We start from the raw sequence: 16,100 nt of genomic DNA, 5'->3' as shown, positions 1-16,100 counted from the left end.
GGGTTGCTGGAGGGGAGAGAGGCTGGGGGGATGGGGTCATTGGGGGACGGGCATTCAGGAGGGCACGGGATGTGACGAGCACTGGGTGTTATATGCAACTGATGAATCCCTGACCTCTACCTCTGAAACTAAGAATACAGAATATGTTAACTTAATTGATTTTAAACAAAAGATTTAAAAATATCTATTGTATAGTACCAGAAATAATATGTAGTATAAGATAAGGACATAGCATAGCAAAGTTAAAGAATATCTTTATTTATTTATGATGGCCAGGTCTCTGTGTCAGCCTGCTGGCCAGCAATACCACCTATACATGCCTGCCCTACGGATTTTGGATTTGCCAGAACCCCAAGCCATATAAACCAATTCCTTGAAAAAAAATATGGATGTGATACCAACAGCCTTCCCCCCACTGACCATGGGGACCAAGGGAACCAGCAGAGACACCCCTGTAAGCGGGGGCATCTGTCACGGAGACTCAGCCCTGTGGGCACTAGACCATCCCCCACACACCTGCACTGGGATGGGCCACACGGAAGCTTCTAGCCGCAGAGGCCTGGCTGGACATGGCCCGGCATCCCCCTGCCCCCAGGCCATCATAGACATAGCCTCCTCTATCCACACTCACTTGTTCCTGGCATCCTCCTTCACCCTAAGGCTGTCCCCACCCGTGGCCATGTTCTGTCACCCCAGACCATGGAGTAGAACCCCTCACGGTGGCCTTGAGTGGACTCCTCACAGGTCTGGGGCCCCCACCCCTGCCATGCCCACCCCCAACCAGGGGACACACAAGACTCACCTGATGGTCTTGCCCCAGTCACACCATAGCGTCTTCCCGATGGCATCCATGCTCACCTGGAACTGGCTGAGGCAGAGCTCCTGGAGGAGAGGGCCATAGTTGGCATCCTGGCAGGCCGTGGCCATGAGGAGAGGGTGCACTGCAACAAGAGTATCCGGGGATCGTCAGCCGACCCCCGCCCGCCCTCCCCCGCCTTCCCTGCGCACCCACGAGGGGCCTGGCCCAGAGCCCACTTCCCCCTGATCTGGGGAGAGGAAGCCTGGGGCTCACTGATCCAGCACAACCCAGCCAAAGCCCTGCTTGCTGACTGCGGGCCAGACGGCGCCTCCCAGAGCTCCGAATGCACAGGGCCAGGGGATCGCAACTCCCCTCGCGGCCACTGACCGCCAGGAGCAGGAAGCCCAGCAACCCAGGAGGGTCTGACACTCAGGCACCACTCCATCCTCACTCCAACCCCCGACACAGCCCCCAGCACCTCCCCTTCACATGTGGGGAAACTAAGGACCCCTGGGATTGCAAACCAGGCCTCTGGCCGATTTGGGCCAGAACGTGGGGTCCAGGCTCTGGCTCTTAGTTCCAGGGACAGCCCACCTGCCTTGAGGAACCCCAGCTCATGACGCTGAGGTCTGGATACTTACTGGTTACAAACCACACCCACAAACTGAGATGTGAAACGTGCTCTATCCTCCAACTTGATACATACGAGCTCAAAAGGGTAAGGAAGGCACTGCACAAACCAAAATGCACTCCCTTCCCCCCCCAAGCCCACAACTGGTTCAGGTAGCTGCTGGCAGGTGAGGAAGATTTCCCCCTGGGTCCCCACCCCTAGGCCTCCCTGCTCTTCCTTTTCAGGCTGGACATCAGCCTCCTCTGCCTGTCTACGGGACCAGGCAGGGCCAGGGCAGTGGGGGTCCTTCACAATCCCTCCTCAAGGCCTGGCCCACCTACTGCCCCTCAGGCTATCCTGGCTCTCTGCCCACAGGACCCCTACCATCATGGCCTTTCCAGATTCCTGAAGGAGGCCTGGAGCTGGAAAGCCAGGGCTACCAGAGGAATTCTTGGACTCCGCGTCGGGCCTCATGGGCATGTGTGGACACCCAGCTGCTCCTTGCAGCTCTTGGGTCTGGGAAGCCCACAAGGCAGTGGGTGGGATTGTCCACCCAAGGGGAGGGTGGTGGCCCTCCAGGCACTTAGACTATGCAGGGAGCTCTGGGGTCTGACTCTGAAACACGGCCTAGAAGGTGGTGTGTATGTGAGTGGGCTTGTCCCACGGCCCCTCAGACTCTTGCCACCCCTTTTGACTCCATCTTTCAGGAGCAAAATGCAGAGGAACTGGTACTCCAGCCCCTACAATATACGAACCTGCTCAAAGCTCTCTATATGCGCACAGATCTTGCAGGCAGGTCCTACTGTGATCATGAACTTACTAGATGGGGAAACAGAGGCTTTGGGGTGCAGAAGCGGGCCTAAGGTCCCAGCCCAGAAGAGGTATAGGCTTGACTGAATTTGTCTTACCTGCCTTAGGCCCCACACTCAACCAATTCCCAGTCCCAAGAGGCTGAGGGCTGGACAAGGAGCTGGGCAGTGCAGTGGAGGGCCTGACCTATCTTTTGCTGCAGACCTGGGGAGAGGGCAGACGATGAAGGGGCAGGCTGTGAAGTGCCATTCTAGAATGCAACTCCTGGGGGCTCAATGGCTAGTTACTGGAGGACAAGTGGGTAGGTAGATGGGTAGATAAGTAGGTGCACAGAAAGGAGGGTGCATGAGTGGGTGGGTGGATGAAGGGATGGAGGGATAGACGGATAGATGGATGGATGACTGGATGGATGGATGGATGGATGGATGGATGGATGGATGAGTGGAGGGAGGGATGGATGGATGGATGGATGGATGACTGGCTGGCTGGCTGGCTGGCTGGATGACTGGAGGGATGGATGGATGGATGACTGGATGGATGAATGACTGGATGGATGACTGGATGGATGACTGGATGGATGGATGGATGGATGGATGGATGGATGGACGGATGACTGGAGAGATGGATGGATGGATGGATGGATGGATGACTGGAGGGATGGATGGATGGATGACTGGATGGATGGATGGATGGATGGATGGATGGATGACTGGAGGGATGGAGGGATGGATGACTAGATGGATGGATGACTGGATGGATGGATGGATGGATGGATGGATAGATGACTGGATGGATGGATGGATGGATGACTGGAGGGTTGGATGGATGGATGACTGGAGGGAGGGATGGATGGATGGATGAGTGGATGGATGGGTGGATGGATGGATGGATGGATGGATGGATGGATGGGTGGATGGATGGATGGATGGATGGATGGATGGATGGAAAGATAGGTAGGTAAATGGATGGGTGAGTGGGAGGATGAATGAATTCCACACATGGCAGACCAGGGCTCTGACCCAGCCCATAACCGTGCCAGAATGGAGTATTGAATGGGAAGCCAAAGCCCTGGATGGGGTGGAGGTGACAACTGGCTCACAAGGTAAGGTGTCAAATCGGGAAAGGAAGAGATAAAGTACAGTCTCGTTTACAGGTAACAGAGCCGACTGGCAGGCTTCAACACAAGGGCAGCCTGACACTGAGGACCTGGAGGGCAGGCCAGCCAGAGGCCACCTGTGGGATAGCACTGACCTCAAAGCTCTGAAGTTGCCCTCAGGTGTGTCCTCCCCATGCCCTCCCAGAGCCCCCAGAGAGGGAGGTGGTGCGGGACTGACGGAGGCTAGGCAGCAGGCCCATGTCTGGTGAGACCCTGTGTTTCTGGAAGACAGGCCAAGATGTCACAAGTGGGCAAGAGCTGTCCCCTCAGGGAAACGGCAGCTCTCAGGAAGGGGACAGGTGGCCAGCCCCAAGCATGCAACCACACGCTGTGCCTCACAGTCAGAGAAGGACTGCAGTCCGAGGGAACTGATAGCCTGGGGGTTCCAGAAAGAAATAGAGTGAGGGAACCCCAGCAGTGGCTGGGGGCTCCGCGGGCTTTCAGAGGATTTACGTGAAGGTCCCAAGGCCCACTGATCCCACCAGGACATGAGATGAGCTTGGGAGGGAAAACAATTCGTTGAACTAAGGAAGTGACAAAGTCCGGCGGCACACACCTGCACAGGGCGCTGAAGCCACCACAGTGAAATCTCATAGCAACGAGAGAAAAAGAGAAACCCAGACAAAACACACAGCAAACCCCATGACACACAGAGGTAGAGGGGAGGCCCAGCCCTCCCTGTGCCCACAGCACTGCAGGGTGTCCCCTGGGGATGGGTCCCCCTGAGGCTGGCAGGGTACCTGGAAGGCTCCGGGGCTTTTGGCTTGAGAAGCTAGGGAGAAGGGGCAGGTGGGGAGAGCGGAGAAGAAAAGCTGGCATGTGGGGAAAGCTTCTTGGAGGGTCTCCCAAGGTGAGGACCCACAGGCGGGTGAGGTGACCCAACCCTCGACATCGTGGAAGGAGCACCCTCCTCCCCCATCTCAGAGGGTGCAGCAGAGGAGGCTGGGAGGGCAGAGCACATCCCTGGGGCACTTCAGGATCTCTTGGGGGCCTGGGAGCCAGAGTTCCAGAGCCCACCCGAGTTCTTGCTACTTCCCGACAGCCCAGGTGTGTGTCCCATGGAGCCAACATGGGCACAGGGGGTGCGCCCCAAGGACCAGCTGTGGCTGACCCCTAGTGTTGTCGGGGCAGGCTCAGGGAAGGAGTGACTCAAAAGCCCGCCTGCTGTGGACAGGCGCAGTGTGGGGCTCACAGGGAGCTCGGGGGTGGGGAAGGGCTCAGACACCTACTCATGGGAGGAGTCCCAAGTTGCCCATCCCAATTTCCTTCCACCCCTCTGTTCGTCCCCACTGCCTCTCTGCCCCAAGCACGTGCCTGTCTCCCTGCCAAGAACGGCCTTCCCCAGACAACCCCAGGCCTGAATGTGGCTTGTCTATGGCCATCACCTCCTCCTCCTCCGAGGGGTCCCAGCCACTTACCCCAGAGCCCCCCACCCCCCATCCACGTCCTCAGCCTCACTCAGGGGCTAGAGCGGTTTCCTCTTCTCGGAACAACGTTGGCCGCCTCTCCTCCACCAGCCTTTCCAAAATGCATGCGCGCCCTCCCTGGCACGCAGCTGCTCTGCACGTTCCTATCGTCCCATGTTGCGTCACTGACCCCAGCAGAATGTCACAGACGTTCTGCGTGGGAGTGGAGCGAGGGCGCTTCCCACTGTTGGCTCCTCTCCTGCTCTGGAATGGTCAGACTCAGGGTGGATGAGGATGATCGTGCCTATCAGTCAGGACGCTCTGGCAACAGAAACCACGTGGGCTCATGTGAGCACCAAAGGACTCTAGGGGCTCACAGCAGGAGAGGCAGAGACCATCCCAGAGGGTACAGGGTGCCACCTCCCCCGCGGGGGGACCCCAGCAGAGAGTACAGTGCAGGGACACGTCCTCAGCCTACAGTCCCTCTTGTTGTGGTGTCCCTGCCTAGGTACATTCAGGCCCATCTCCTGTTGTCCCCCGGGCTACAGAGAACAGCTTCCTGGCCCCACCTCCCCTGGCCATCCCGGTCTGGTTGGTCCAGCAGTGATGCCAGACCCCAGTGGGCGCTACCCCCACTGCACAAGCCTCCCCGTGGCCTTGACCCTGGCCGGCCTCTGGATGCTGCTGCTCCCCACCTCTCTGTGAGACACGGGCTCAAAGACCCCTCACCACACACACCCTGCCCTTTGCTCCTGTCCTGGGGTAGCCCTGAGCTGCGGGCCATTCCACAGCGGGGACCAGCTGGGGTGGGCTGTCCGGGAGAATCTGGAAACCAGGTTCATTTTTTAGGTACTGGAGAACGGCACTTAATGTTTTTCTTAAACCAGCCTTGTGGAATTTCTTTCATTGGAACGACAGTACCTAATGGTTTTAAAACCGACTAGAACTACCAAAAGTTTTAAAACCAGCTGTGTGGGCCAAATGGGTCCCATTCCTGCCCAGCTGCCAGTGTCATCCCTCGTACGTAAGCTGGGTCTTTAAAAGGCCACATGCGGGGGCCGCAAGCAGCCTGTGTTCCGTCCTCGGCATGTTCGCACAGGAACTTTCCTTGGCACGGGCGTTATTTAAGAATCAGGTGTCCTTTTAGGAAGAGTTCAAAGAAACAGCTCCCTCTCTCCACAGCGGAAAAACACCGGACAGGAGGCCGCACAGAGGCTGCAGACCTCTCAGGGCGAAGGGACCAGGGGCCACAAAGACGGGACGGGTGGGCTCCCGGCAGGGAGCAGGACGGTCCCGTGGAGACCCCTGGTTTGGGTTTTCAAATGAGCAATGAGCGACCCAGAAGTGTGAACCCGATGGGTCCTGTTTTATGGGTCCTTGGTCTGTGCCTGCTCGCCCGGCAGGAAGGGTCGGCCTGCTGCTGATTGCATATCTGCAGACAGAGAAGCCTAGACCCTGCACTGTCCTGAACCCTGGGGTGATGGGGAGGGACGTGGGGAAGGGCAGGAGGGGGAGATGACAAAGGCCAGGACACTTTCAGGGGTGAGGGGGATATATGCTCAGTCTTGGGTCCACGGAGGTGTTTACAAATGCCAGAACCGTCCAAACTGTGAACGTTAAATACAATCCGTTTATTCTGCGTCCGTCAGACTTCAGTGACGCTGCTTCACGTAATAAATGCAAAGGAAATGCCAGGATCTCTGAGCCGTGTGGTTCTAGAAGATCTTGGTTTTTTTCCCTCCTGCTCCTTTATATTTTCCACAGGTTAAACAAGCATATAACTGATGAAATGTGATCTCTTTGCTCTCTGCAGATCTGCCAAGAGCTGTCAGAAAAGCCCTCGCTCAGCCGGTTCTCAGGGTGGCTATGAATCATTTTTTGCTCACAGGCCCGGCGGGGAGAGAGCCACCCGCTTCCAGAACTCCCCTGATTCTATCCCCTGGGGACCCACATCCCCAGGAAGAGACATGCCCGGGCTGTCACCGAGTGCCCCAGGACATGACGTACCCAGAATTTGGTCTGAACATGTTGCCCTCAACTGTCCTCAGCCTTTTTGGGAAAATAAAAACAAAACAACAACAAACTGAAAAAATTAAAATTCTTGTGTGCCTGGTAAAAAATCCTACTCAGCCCTCAAGGTCCCAGGAGCTATCACATCCTTGGCCCTGCCCAGGACACAGCCCTGCTCTGACCCCAGCGTAACTGCCAGCAAGAGCCTGTCCTGAGCCGCCGACCGCAGGACCCTGGGGCCTGCATCTCACGCAGACGTAGTGCCTGCTCCCCCAGGCTTCTGGCAGTATGGGGCCTGAGGGCACCAAAAGTGAAGGAATGAATGTGTGGGGAGGCGTCTCAATCCTGGCCTGTGACAACCCCCTTCACTTCTTAGGACTCTTCTGGCTTCTGGAAAGCCCCACGTGGGTCGGGCCTCACCCTTACCTCAGCCAGGGTCTCCTGAAATGGTTTTCCCTTCTCTCCTCTGAGATATTCTTCCTCCTGTTTCTCCCAGTGCTCCGTGACACCATGTCGTGGGTGGGCATCTTGGGACACCTGTGTCTCCGTCTGGAGCCCCCATCTGTGTTCTTTTTGGAAGCAAGTTGGGTGTCAACAGATAAAATGTAGATCTGGCTCTAGGTTGGTCCCCAGCTCTGGAGGACTCCCTGCTTCCCTTCCCACCACTGCCTGCCGGGGATGTCCACCCCAGAGTGACAACCACACCTTACGTGGCCTGAGTCTGTCCTAAGCCCTCCACAGACATTTGCTGACTCAGTCCTCGCAAGCATCTGGTCAGGCCCGCATTATTATTCTCTTATTTTACAGAGTGGGTGAGAGGGGCCCAGAGAGGTTCAGTGACTTGCCCAGAGACACACAGCCCAGGAGTGGAGGAGCCAGTACGCAGCTCTCAGCATGCTCATCTCAGAACACATGGGAGAGACAGTGAGGGCAACTCCCTCAGCGCCAGAGACCGCAGCCCCGAAGCCTGTGGATGACTGACATCCACACAGACCCCTGGCGGGAGGCACCTCTGCAGACCCCCGACGGGAGGCACCTCGGGGCCATTTACCCCACGAGGGGTCGAGAGGGGTTTTGCTCCAGAGGTGGGAGACCCATGGCCCTGAGGCCCGGGGCCCTCCAAGTCCTGTGGGTGTGGCCATGCAAACTCAAGCCCATCGTCCTCGCCAAGACCACAGGCGTCCGGCAGGGGCGTGTGATGCTGCCACAGGAGGGCAAAAGGTTTCCGTGATTTTACGAACTTGTTTTCACAGCTCACCAGTTAAAGAAGCTGATCTGGACTAGGTCTGATAATATGCTGGGCAGGGGCACGGGCCAAGATCCCTGTGTGGGGGGCTCACTGATGGGTCAGGACCAGGAGGCCCTGGACCCGACTGTTTCAGAGGATTAGGTGCCCAGGCCCCCTGGCGTGGGGCGGGGGTGTTCCCGCTGGTCGGAGCAGCTGCTCCTGCTTCCCTCACGCCAGTTCTGTTTCTCCTGTGCCAGGCCCCGCGTGGCTGCTGTGGCTGCCATGGCCCCTTCCGGCATTGCCCACATGGTTCCTGGGCCTCTCCCCGCTGCTGTGCTCCCTTCCGAAGCACACCGACCCCCCTCCAGCAGTCTCGTCTGCCCCCTGAGATGCTCCCTATCCCCCGCAGGAGGAATTCCCGCTCCCAACCCAGCTCGGAGCAGCCGGTCAAAGGAAAGAGGAAGTTCCCTCGCAGGCCCATGGACCCTTTCATTTCCAGTCCAAACAGCAGCTCATGCTGGCAGAGCCTTCATCAGGCAGATTTGCTGCTCGTCGTCGTCTGACTGGGACCCTCCTGACACACCCCTGCCGTAGCCTAGAGACCCTGCTCCCCTCTGCCCCTCCCCTCCTTGAAGTGCAGCTCTGTTCTGTGCTGCGCATGGGGGCACCCGTTTCCGTGTCCCCCGAATCCATGAGAAAACGGGATGCTCGATCAAGCTAAAACGCTAAGTGATGCAGAACAACGCCCGGAGGGAGTGAGACACCACACCGGCATCCCCCACAATGTCAGGTTCCACCTGTGAAGCACCGACGGGCACCTCAAACGTGTTGGGATGGCCACCGTCAGGACCCGGACAAGAACGGGCGTCAGGGAGGGTGCCGAGAGCCCCCGCGCGTTGCTGGCGGGAATGCAGTCGTGGCCAGAAACCGTGAACAGAGCTACCCTGTGACCCGGACTGCAACAGGGACGTGCGCACCTGGGCCCTGCGCACCTGGGCCCTGCATGGTATTAGTCACAGCGGCCGGGAGGGCGAGCAACCTGAGGGCGGGCAACACCTGAACGGAAGAACTAAATGGTCCAGCCTTAGATGGGAAGGACCGCCATCACATGCTACATGGGGATGAATCTTGCAGTCACAAAGACACGGATCCCGCCGGGTTCCACTCACCTCAAGTACCTATCGCAGCACTTCATAGACAGAAAGTGGAAGGGCGGGAGCCGGGACTGGAGGCGCCAGGGTTCACCAGGGTGGGAGTCTGGTGGGAGTTATAGGCCGGAGAGATGGGAAAGTTCTGGAGACGATGGCCGTGGTGCATTTACAGCGATGTGAATGGCCTCCGTGCCCCAGACAGCAGGGAGGGTAAGTTTTATGTTATATATATTTTAGCACAATTAAAAATACAACAGTGAAATGGAAGGAGCAAGGAGGGGGCTGTGGAGGACGTGGCCTGCAGGGCTGGGTACATGCGTGCCCCATGGTCTTCACCGGCACGACGAGCATAGCCTCTCCACCAGGGAGCCCTCCCGGTCCCTACAGCTTCCCCACAGCTCTCGGCCACAGATAGCTCAGGGAGACTGCAGTCAACAAGGACACCTCGGTAACAGAGTTCACTGTGAAGACTGGAGGGGACACCCAAGACCTCCCGCTCTTCTCCTGGGCTTCTGGGCCATTTACAGAAGGAAAATCTTGTAAGGCCAAGAAGGAACCCTGATGCACACAGGGGTGGTCTGTGACCCACTCCCCGAGCTCAACACAATAGAAGCAGGGATCCCAGGGGAAAATCCAAAGAGCCTGAGCTGCTGGAATTTTAAAAAACTTGCTTCCAAATAATTCATACGGTAAAGAGGAAATTAAAACCACAAACACAGAAACTCTAGAAAATATTACTGATGGCCAGAGGACAGAAAGTCGCCGGAGGCAGCCCGGAGGCCAAGCAGAGGAGTGACAGGGCTAGTTTCATTGCTAAGCAGGAAGAATGAAAGCGAACACATCTGGCACCCAAGGAAAAAGATCTGGTTCTTTGGGGTGGGGCTTGCGGATACCTAACAGTGCGCAGCCATCCTCTTGGACCAGCGAACACAAAGTCATCTATCCACCCGTCGCCTTGGCTTCTGGTCCCCAGCCTACCCTCTCTGCATCCCTTCTGTCTGTGGCTCTCACACCTTCCTGACCTGAGGCTATCCCAGATGTCTCTCCTGGCCAGAGCTCTTGGCTGTGCCCTGGGTTCACGTGGACACCTGCCTGCCCTTGTCCCCTGAGTGTCCAAGGGGACACCTAACCCAATGTGACTGCTGGGGTTTGGGCTGCCGGGTTTAGCAAACAGGACGCCCAGTCCCGCCGTGTGAGCGTCAGATAAACAAGTATGTAAGTACTGCCCACGACATATTACACCAAAGCAATTTGTTGTTTATCCGACATTTGAATTCAACCGGGGGCCACGTGCTTTCCTGGCGAGCCAGCTGTGAAGCTCCAGTTCCCCACCCTCCAACACCTCCCTGCATCCCCGTGGCCCACCCCCACCCCCACAGTGCGTCCCTCACCGTCACCTTGGGGACTCTCTGGGGCCCCTCACTCCTGCCATCTCAAGCCTCTGCCCTCACCTCTATCCCACCAGCGCTCCCCAGTCCCCTGCCTCCAACTGGAGACAGTGCACAGCCCAGGGTTGCCCACTGCCCTGGGATAAAATCTGAACGTCTTACCTTGGCCCACAGGACCGACCGGGTCCTCCTTCAACACCAGCCTTGCTCTAAGCCCTCTTCTCTGCAACCTTTAGCCATAAAGGCTTCCAGAAAATTCCAAGATTCAGGGCCTTTCCATAACCATCCTGGGGAACTGGGGTGTTCTTTCTAAACTGCTCGGGGGTTGGGGTAAGGGCCCCCATCTCCAGCTCCACTCCCATGGCTCATTTCCTTTAGGGCCAAGAGCACTCTTCATAGATGTTGTTTATAAGGAAGGCTTCTCAGCCTCGGCTCCATGGACATTCGTGCTGGGCCGTTCTTGTGGGGCCGAGGGGCTGTCCCAGGCTGAGGAGGGCAGCCTCCAGCAGTGGGCTATTGACCAATGTCCCTGGTGTCCACCTACTAGAACCCCCTCCCAGTCATGACCCTACATGACCCACTTGTGTGTAGGACAGATAGAAGTTTCCAGGAGAAACTTTCCCCAAAGCTCCCTGATCTTTCCATCTACCCAGCCAGCAGCCATCTTTCCTCTCACAAAAAGATCCACAGAATCTTCTAGAAGCAATAAACATGCAGAGAGAAAGCCAGTCTCGGGTATTGGTGTCACCAGGTCTCTGCCTGAGCGATTTTGCTTCCTGGACCTCTTCCCCTCTGACATGGAGTTTTGCTTTTATTTGTGTTGATAACTGGCCAGAGTATGTGACACTATGGCAGAGTCATCAGTACCCAATTGCTTGGGTCAGCTGCTGCCTTTTGCCCTCCCGGGCATGTGTGGCTCAGGAGACTCCTTGCTGGTGGCCCTCGTGGGCCTGGGGTGCAGAGCCCGGGAGAGCACGGGTGGGCGCTGGCCGGGTCCACCGCTACCCCAGCTCCAGCTCCTGTGAGTGACCCAGTGGGAGGAGGGTCACCCATCCCAGGCATGGGGGGTAGGGACGGCCAGGGAAGGCTTCCTGAGGCAGGCAGTCCCCTTCGAGGAACAAAGGAAGCCAGACCTGGCTGTGGGGTTCAGACCAGGGGCGCCTGATACCCTGGCCCCCGGCAGAGTCCTGGCTGGCATGCCTCTAGGGACCCCCTGCTCATAGCCCAGGCTTCCAGGGATGATGAGAGTCGGGTCCTTCCACGTCAAAGAAAATACTAAGATAAAACAATCTCAGGGGAGAAAAAAATCTTCCACAGACAACAGTAACTTCATTATGTGAACATGAACGAGGTCTTGTTTAGGTTGGGAGCCCTCCTGTTGCTGCCCTGTTGACATAACCCTCCTCACTAAGAACAAGAGAGTTCTCCAGAAACAGGACTTGCCTGAGAGGTCACCCTGTCAGGGAGGGCGCGAAGACTGGTGAAGAGGCCACAGCAGCTTTGTCTTCCCTGGGCCCCAGGGGACGCCGTGGGCAGAGGCCGGCCAGCACAGGGACTGGCGCAGGTGAAGCCACCACGGCCGCCTCTGCCCGCTGCCCCTCTCCCCTTCTCCCCACCCCTGCTAGCTCCTCTCAGCTCAGCACTGCCCGTCTGGACAGCTTCCCTGCGTTCTACTGGATGAGAGGTCCTGGGGCAGGTTTCCAAGCCCCCAGGACTGCCTGCCACCTGCTGTCCTGTAAACATGGTGGGGGTCACAGGGTGGAGCTCCATCTGAGTGGCTCAAAGGTGTCTGGAGAGCTCTGTCTCTGTCTTGTCCTGGTCCCCCCAACCCTGCCCGTGGCTCGCAGGAGGGATGTGATGAGAGAGACGGGTTTTCCCTTGGATCCAGCAAACAGATGGTTTAACCCCAGGGTTCCCTGTCCTCCCTCAGGCAAGCCTGTGCACAGGCCCGAGTTGCGGCCCAGAGGGAGGAGAGCCCACCCTGCCAGGGGGCGCCCCCAGGAAGGGCAGGCTCCGCCCCTACAGGCGGGGGACACTGGCAGCCAAGCCTGGGGGTTCCATGCTTGGGGGTGCTGTGTTTTCAGTAGAATTCACACTACGACCCGGAACCTCATCACATACTCTGCCAGACCCAAATTTCAACTAATGAGAAGCTGTGAAACTGATTCACTCTGGGAGAAAAAAATCAGGAGGAAAAGAGCATCTCTTTGCTGGAAGGGTCCCACCTAACATATTTCCTTGGAGAATTGCTCACGACCACTTCCAGTGTGGACATAAGTGCCACTCAACAGCTCCGGCCTGGGACCGGCTGGACCTGTACTGACGGGCAAGCGCCTATGGAAGGGACACAAAAATCCAGAAACTTCTCCCTGCGGTTAAATGCACAGGGAGAGTAAACAAACACACAGGAGGTAATTCACAAATAAGAATCCTTCAGCTTTGGATTCCAGGGTGAGAACTGCCTCCAGATTCAAACCAGCACTTTGATCTGGTCACATATACTGCATTTCCTGCGACGTCCCAGGCCATCCCAGTTATACTTGTGCCGATACAGAGTCCCTTATTTCAACAAATACAACCGCCTTGCAAGAATGTCCTCATTCTTGCACGTGCCTGTGCAGCCGGCACACCCGGCTCCCAGGACAGCGTCAGCCAGCACTCCTGAACAGAGGTGGGCGCCAGACAGAATTGACAACGGACCCGGCCATCACAGAATAACCCTGGGTGCTTTGCATAGGTCTTTCTTTGCTGATGGATGAAAAATTTCAGTGGCCGTATATGAAATTTGTAAGATGCACGTGGTAATGTCAGGGTCTTCTGTAAACAGAAGAGTATGCACAAAGCCCAGGTTTACAATAGCTTGATTGTAAGACTGTTACAGAGAAGTTCTTGAGCCAATGGACCAGCACATTAAAAAAAAAAAAGAAAGAAAGAAAGAAAGAAATTCCACATTGCTATTTTGGGAAGCTAAGTTTGCATCGCCAAGGAGATCTGGCTTCTGCTACAACTCGGGAAGAAAACAGTGTGTGCTCCATGATTCTGCTAATTACCGCTGGGCTCTGATGACATGAATTTACTGATAACCTCACAGAGTTGTGTTTATTTGGAAAAATAAAGCTATAACATTAGCCAGACCGCTCAGACTAATGTTAAGATTATAGGACTCTGGACTTCCACCATTACGTGTGTTATTTTCACAGTAAACAAGGAAGGTCTTTATAGGTACTCCTGCCTGAGTGTTTATTTACACAGTCTTTAGATGGTGCAGCTTCTGGAATCCAGTAAAGAGCATTTCTTTAGTCAGTTATGTTAAAAAAAAAAAAAAAAGGTGACACAACCCAGCTCCCTGCTCTGTTAGCAGAGAAATGTTCATTTCTTAGGAGATTAAAACAGTAAATTCCATGTCAAGCCAAAGGGATCTTAACACAAAAGGAGAGAATACTACTGTAAGATTTTGCTTTACAGGTAACTTCAGCCAAAACAGTTTAAGGGGCAAGATCAGTCTTCTGATCACACTTCAGGCTGGTGGAGGCTAAGGGTTTTATGCAGAGAGACTCCTTGGCCACTGGCCACCGAGGGGCTGCTAGGTGGTCCTAAGCCCCGCTCCTCCAGGTGCCCTGAGCCATCTCCCCTGAGGAGCCACACGCCCTCAGCTGCCACCCCGCTAGGAAGCCAGCACAGCGCTCAGCCCTCCACCAGTACCAGCACTCGGGGCACCTGTGCAGATGTTCCTGACCCATATCACCTGTTCCAGGGAAAGCCCACAAGTACCAGTGGCAGCTGGATTCTGCCATTTAAGTGCCTTTATTTTATTTATTTTTTTTTTTAAGTAACTGCATACAGGAGATGAATCAGTGGCTAAAAGAGTTTAGAAAGGCTTCTTAGCTTTGCCTCAGGAAAACCTGTGAGGATAATTTCAGGGTAAATTATGCTAAGTCTGGTGCACGTTCCTGTTGCCTCTGGGTTTCAGTTATAAACTCTCCGGAAACAGAAAACGGAGTATATTCTGCCTCCTCACCAAGAGTCCCTCTTTGAACTTCTCTTAGCCAGAAGGCCAAGTTCACAAACAAAAAAGCTGTGGAAACGAGGGCGAAGGCTAGTCTCATGTTTGCCAAGGGCATCCTAGGGAGGTTTGTTTGCAAATCAGCCACTGCGGCACATGCCAGTCGTCTTCTCAGCTTTAACTGATTTCTGGACCCGTGGGCCGAGGATCCGAGTCCCGGTAGTATGGCTGCGAGGTGCCTCCAACGCCACGCGAGAGCCCCAGAACGCCTGCACCCGCGGCGGCCGCGGCGCGGGGCCGGGAGCACAGGTGCGGGGCAGCGCGTTCCCGGGCGTGCGCGGGAAAGGTGCCCGTGTCTCCGCGCACTCCCGCTCCCCCCGGCTCCCCCCCTCTCGAGACCCCTCTCCCCGAAGGACCCCGGCCCTACTCACCTAGGAGCAGCCAGAGGCCGCGCCGTGGGAGGCCAAGCAGGCTTCGGGCCATGGCGCGCCTCCGAGCCGGGTAGCCCGCAAGCACTGAGCCCGCCGCGGCGCCGGGGGCGGGAGCAGGCGCGGAGGGAAGCGGCGGCGCGCGCCTGGCCCTGCCCACTGCGGCTCCGGAGTGGGGTGGGGGCGGTGGGCAGGTCTCCGGGACGGCACCTGCATGCCGGACGCGCGAGACAAGGCGACCCCACGACGAGCAGCGCGCACGGCGAGGAGCGAGCTTGGGGTCGCTGGGACCCTTCCCGGGGGACGCGCGCTCGGGCTTCGAGTGGTGGGGGGGGGGGGGTGGGGGGGGGGGGGGGGGGGGGTGGGGGTGGGTGGGGAGTCTGCGCCGCGACCGCCGCCTGGGTTGGTCCCGAAATGTTTGCCTAAAGGCGAGCGTTTAAGTCAGGGAGGATCTCCTAGACAGGGCATGGCAGTCTCAACAGGGGCACCATGCTCTTCCTCTCGCTCCTGCCCCCGGGTGGTCTGCTTTGCAAAAGGTCAAGACTACATCTCTCTTCCCCAAGGTGCGGGCACTGGGGCACCCGTGGGGACGAAACCAGCCCCGGAACCTGGGGAGACTCCTACTAATCAGAAGAGGACACACAATGAGGAACTGGAATAAATTCAGGATAAGCAATGGCGTGGGCGCAGGGGAGGAGGGGCATGTCAGGGGTGCCCAAAGGCCCTGGGAGTCCTGGTAGGACTGAAAGGTGCCCCCGTGGATTGCTGCCTAGGATGGCTGACGAGAGGCAGAGGAGGCTGGAGAACCTACTCCCAGAGCTCACCAGACTCCCAACTCCAGCAGAAAGAGGACAGCATTAGACTTGCCTTGGAAGGCGGTCACTCTGGGCTTTTGCGGGCCTGGAGAACTCACAGGGGGAGGGGACGAGAAGCCTGGGCACACACCTTATAGAATGGTCAGAGAAGGGCTCCTAGGGATGCATAGGAGAGCCCTGGGGAAGGAGGTTTTCCCGTGCAGAGGCATGAATGGGAGACATAAGAAAGCTCTCCTGGTGGCTGGATCTCACCAGGGGTTCCTTCCTGTAACATCCTATTCCAAGGAGAACTCTGA

At 56.9% G+C, this 16,100-nt stretch overlaps 1 protein-coding gene across 1 annotated transcript in view; it reads right to left on the bottom strand.

The window, feature by feature from the left end:
* Positions 1-15,124, bottom strand: part of RAMP1 (receptor activity modifying protein 1) — a 40,972-nt gene extending 25,848 nt beyond the window's left edge. Inside the window, exons 1-2 of the mRNA XM_032857612.1 lie at positions 14,993-15,124; positions 803-941 (exon numbers count right to left, since the gene is read on the bottom strand). Of these exons, the coding sequence (XP_032713503.1) occupies positions 803-941; positions 14,993-15,044 (191 nt within the window). The 5' untranslated portion in view covers positions 15,045-15,124. The remainder of the gene's footprint in view (positions 1-802; positions 942-14,992) is intronic.
* Positions 15,125-16,100: the final 976 nt, after the last annotated feature.

The sequence above is a fragment of the Lontra canadensis genome, unplaced genomic scaffold, assembly GCF_010015895.1.
Source record: "Lontra canadensis isolate GAN:19392208 unplaced genomic scaffold, GSC_riverotter_1.0 scaffold13, whole genome shotgun sequence".
Classification (NCBI taxonomy): Eukaryota; Metazoa; Chordata; class Mammalia; order Carnivora; family Mustelidae; genus Lontra; species Lontra canadensis.
Note: the sequence above shows the minus strand (reverse complement) of the source record. Positions and strands in the feature narration are given on the sequence as shown.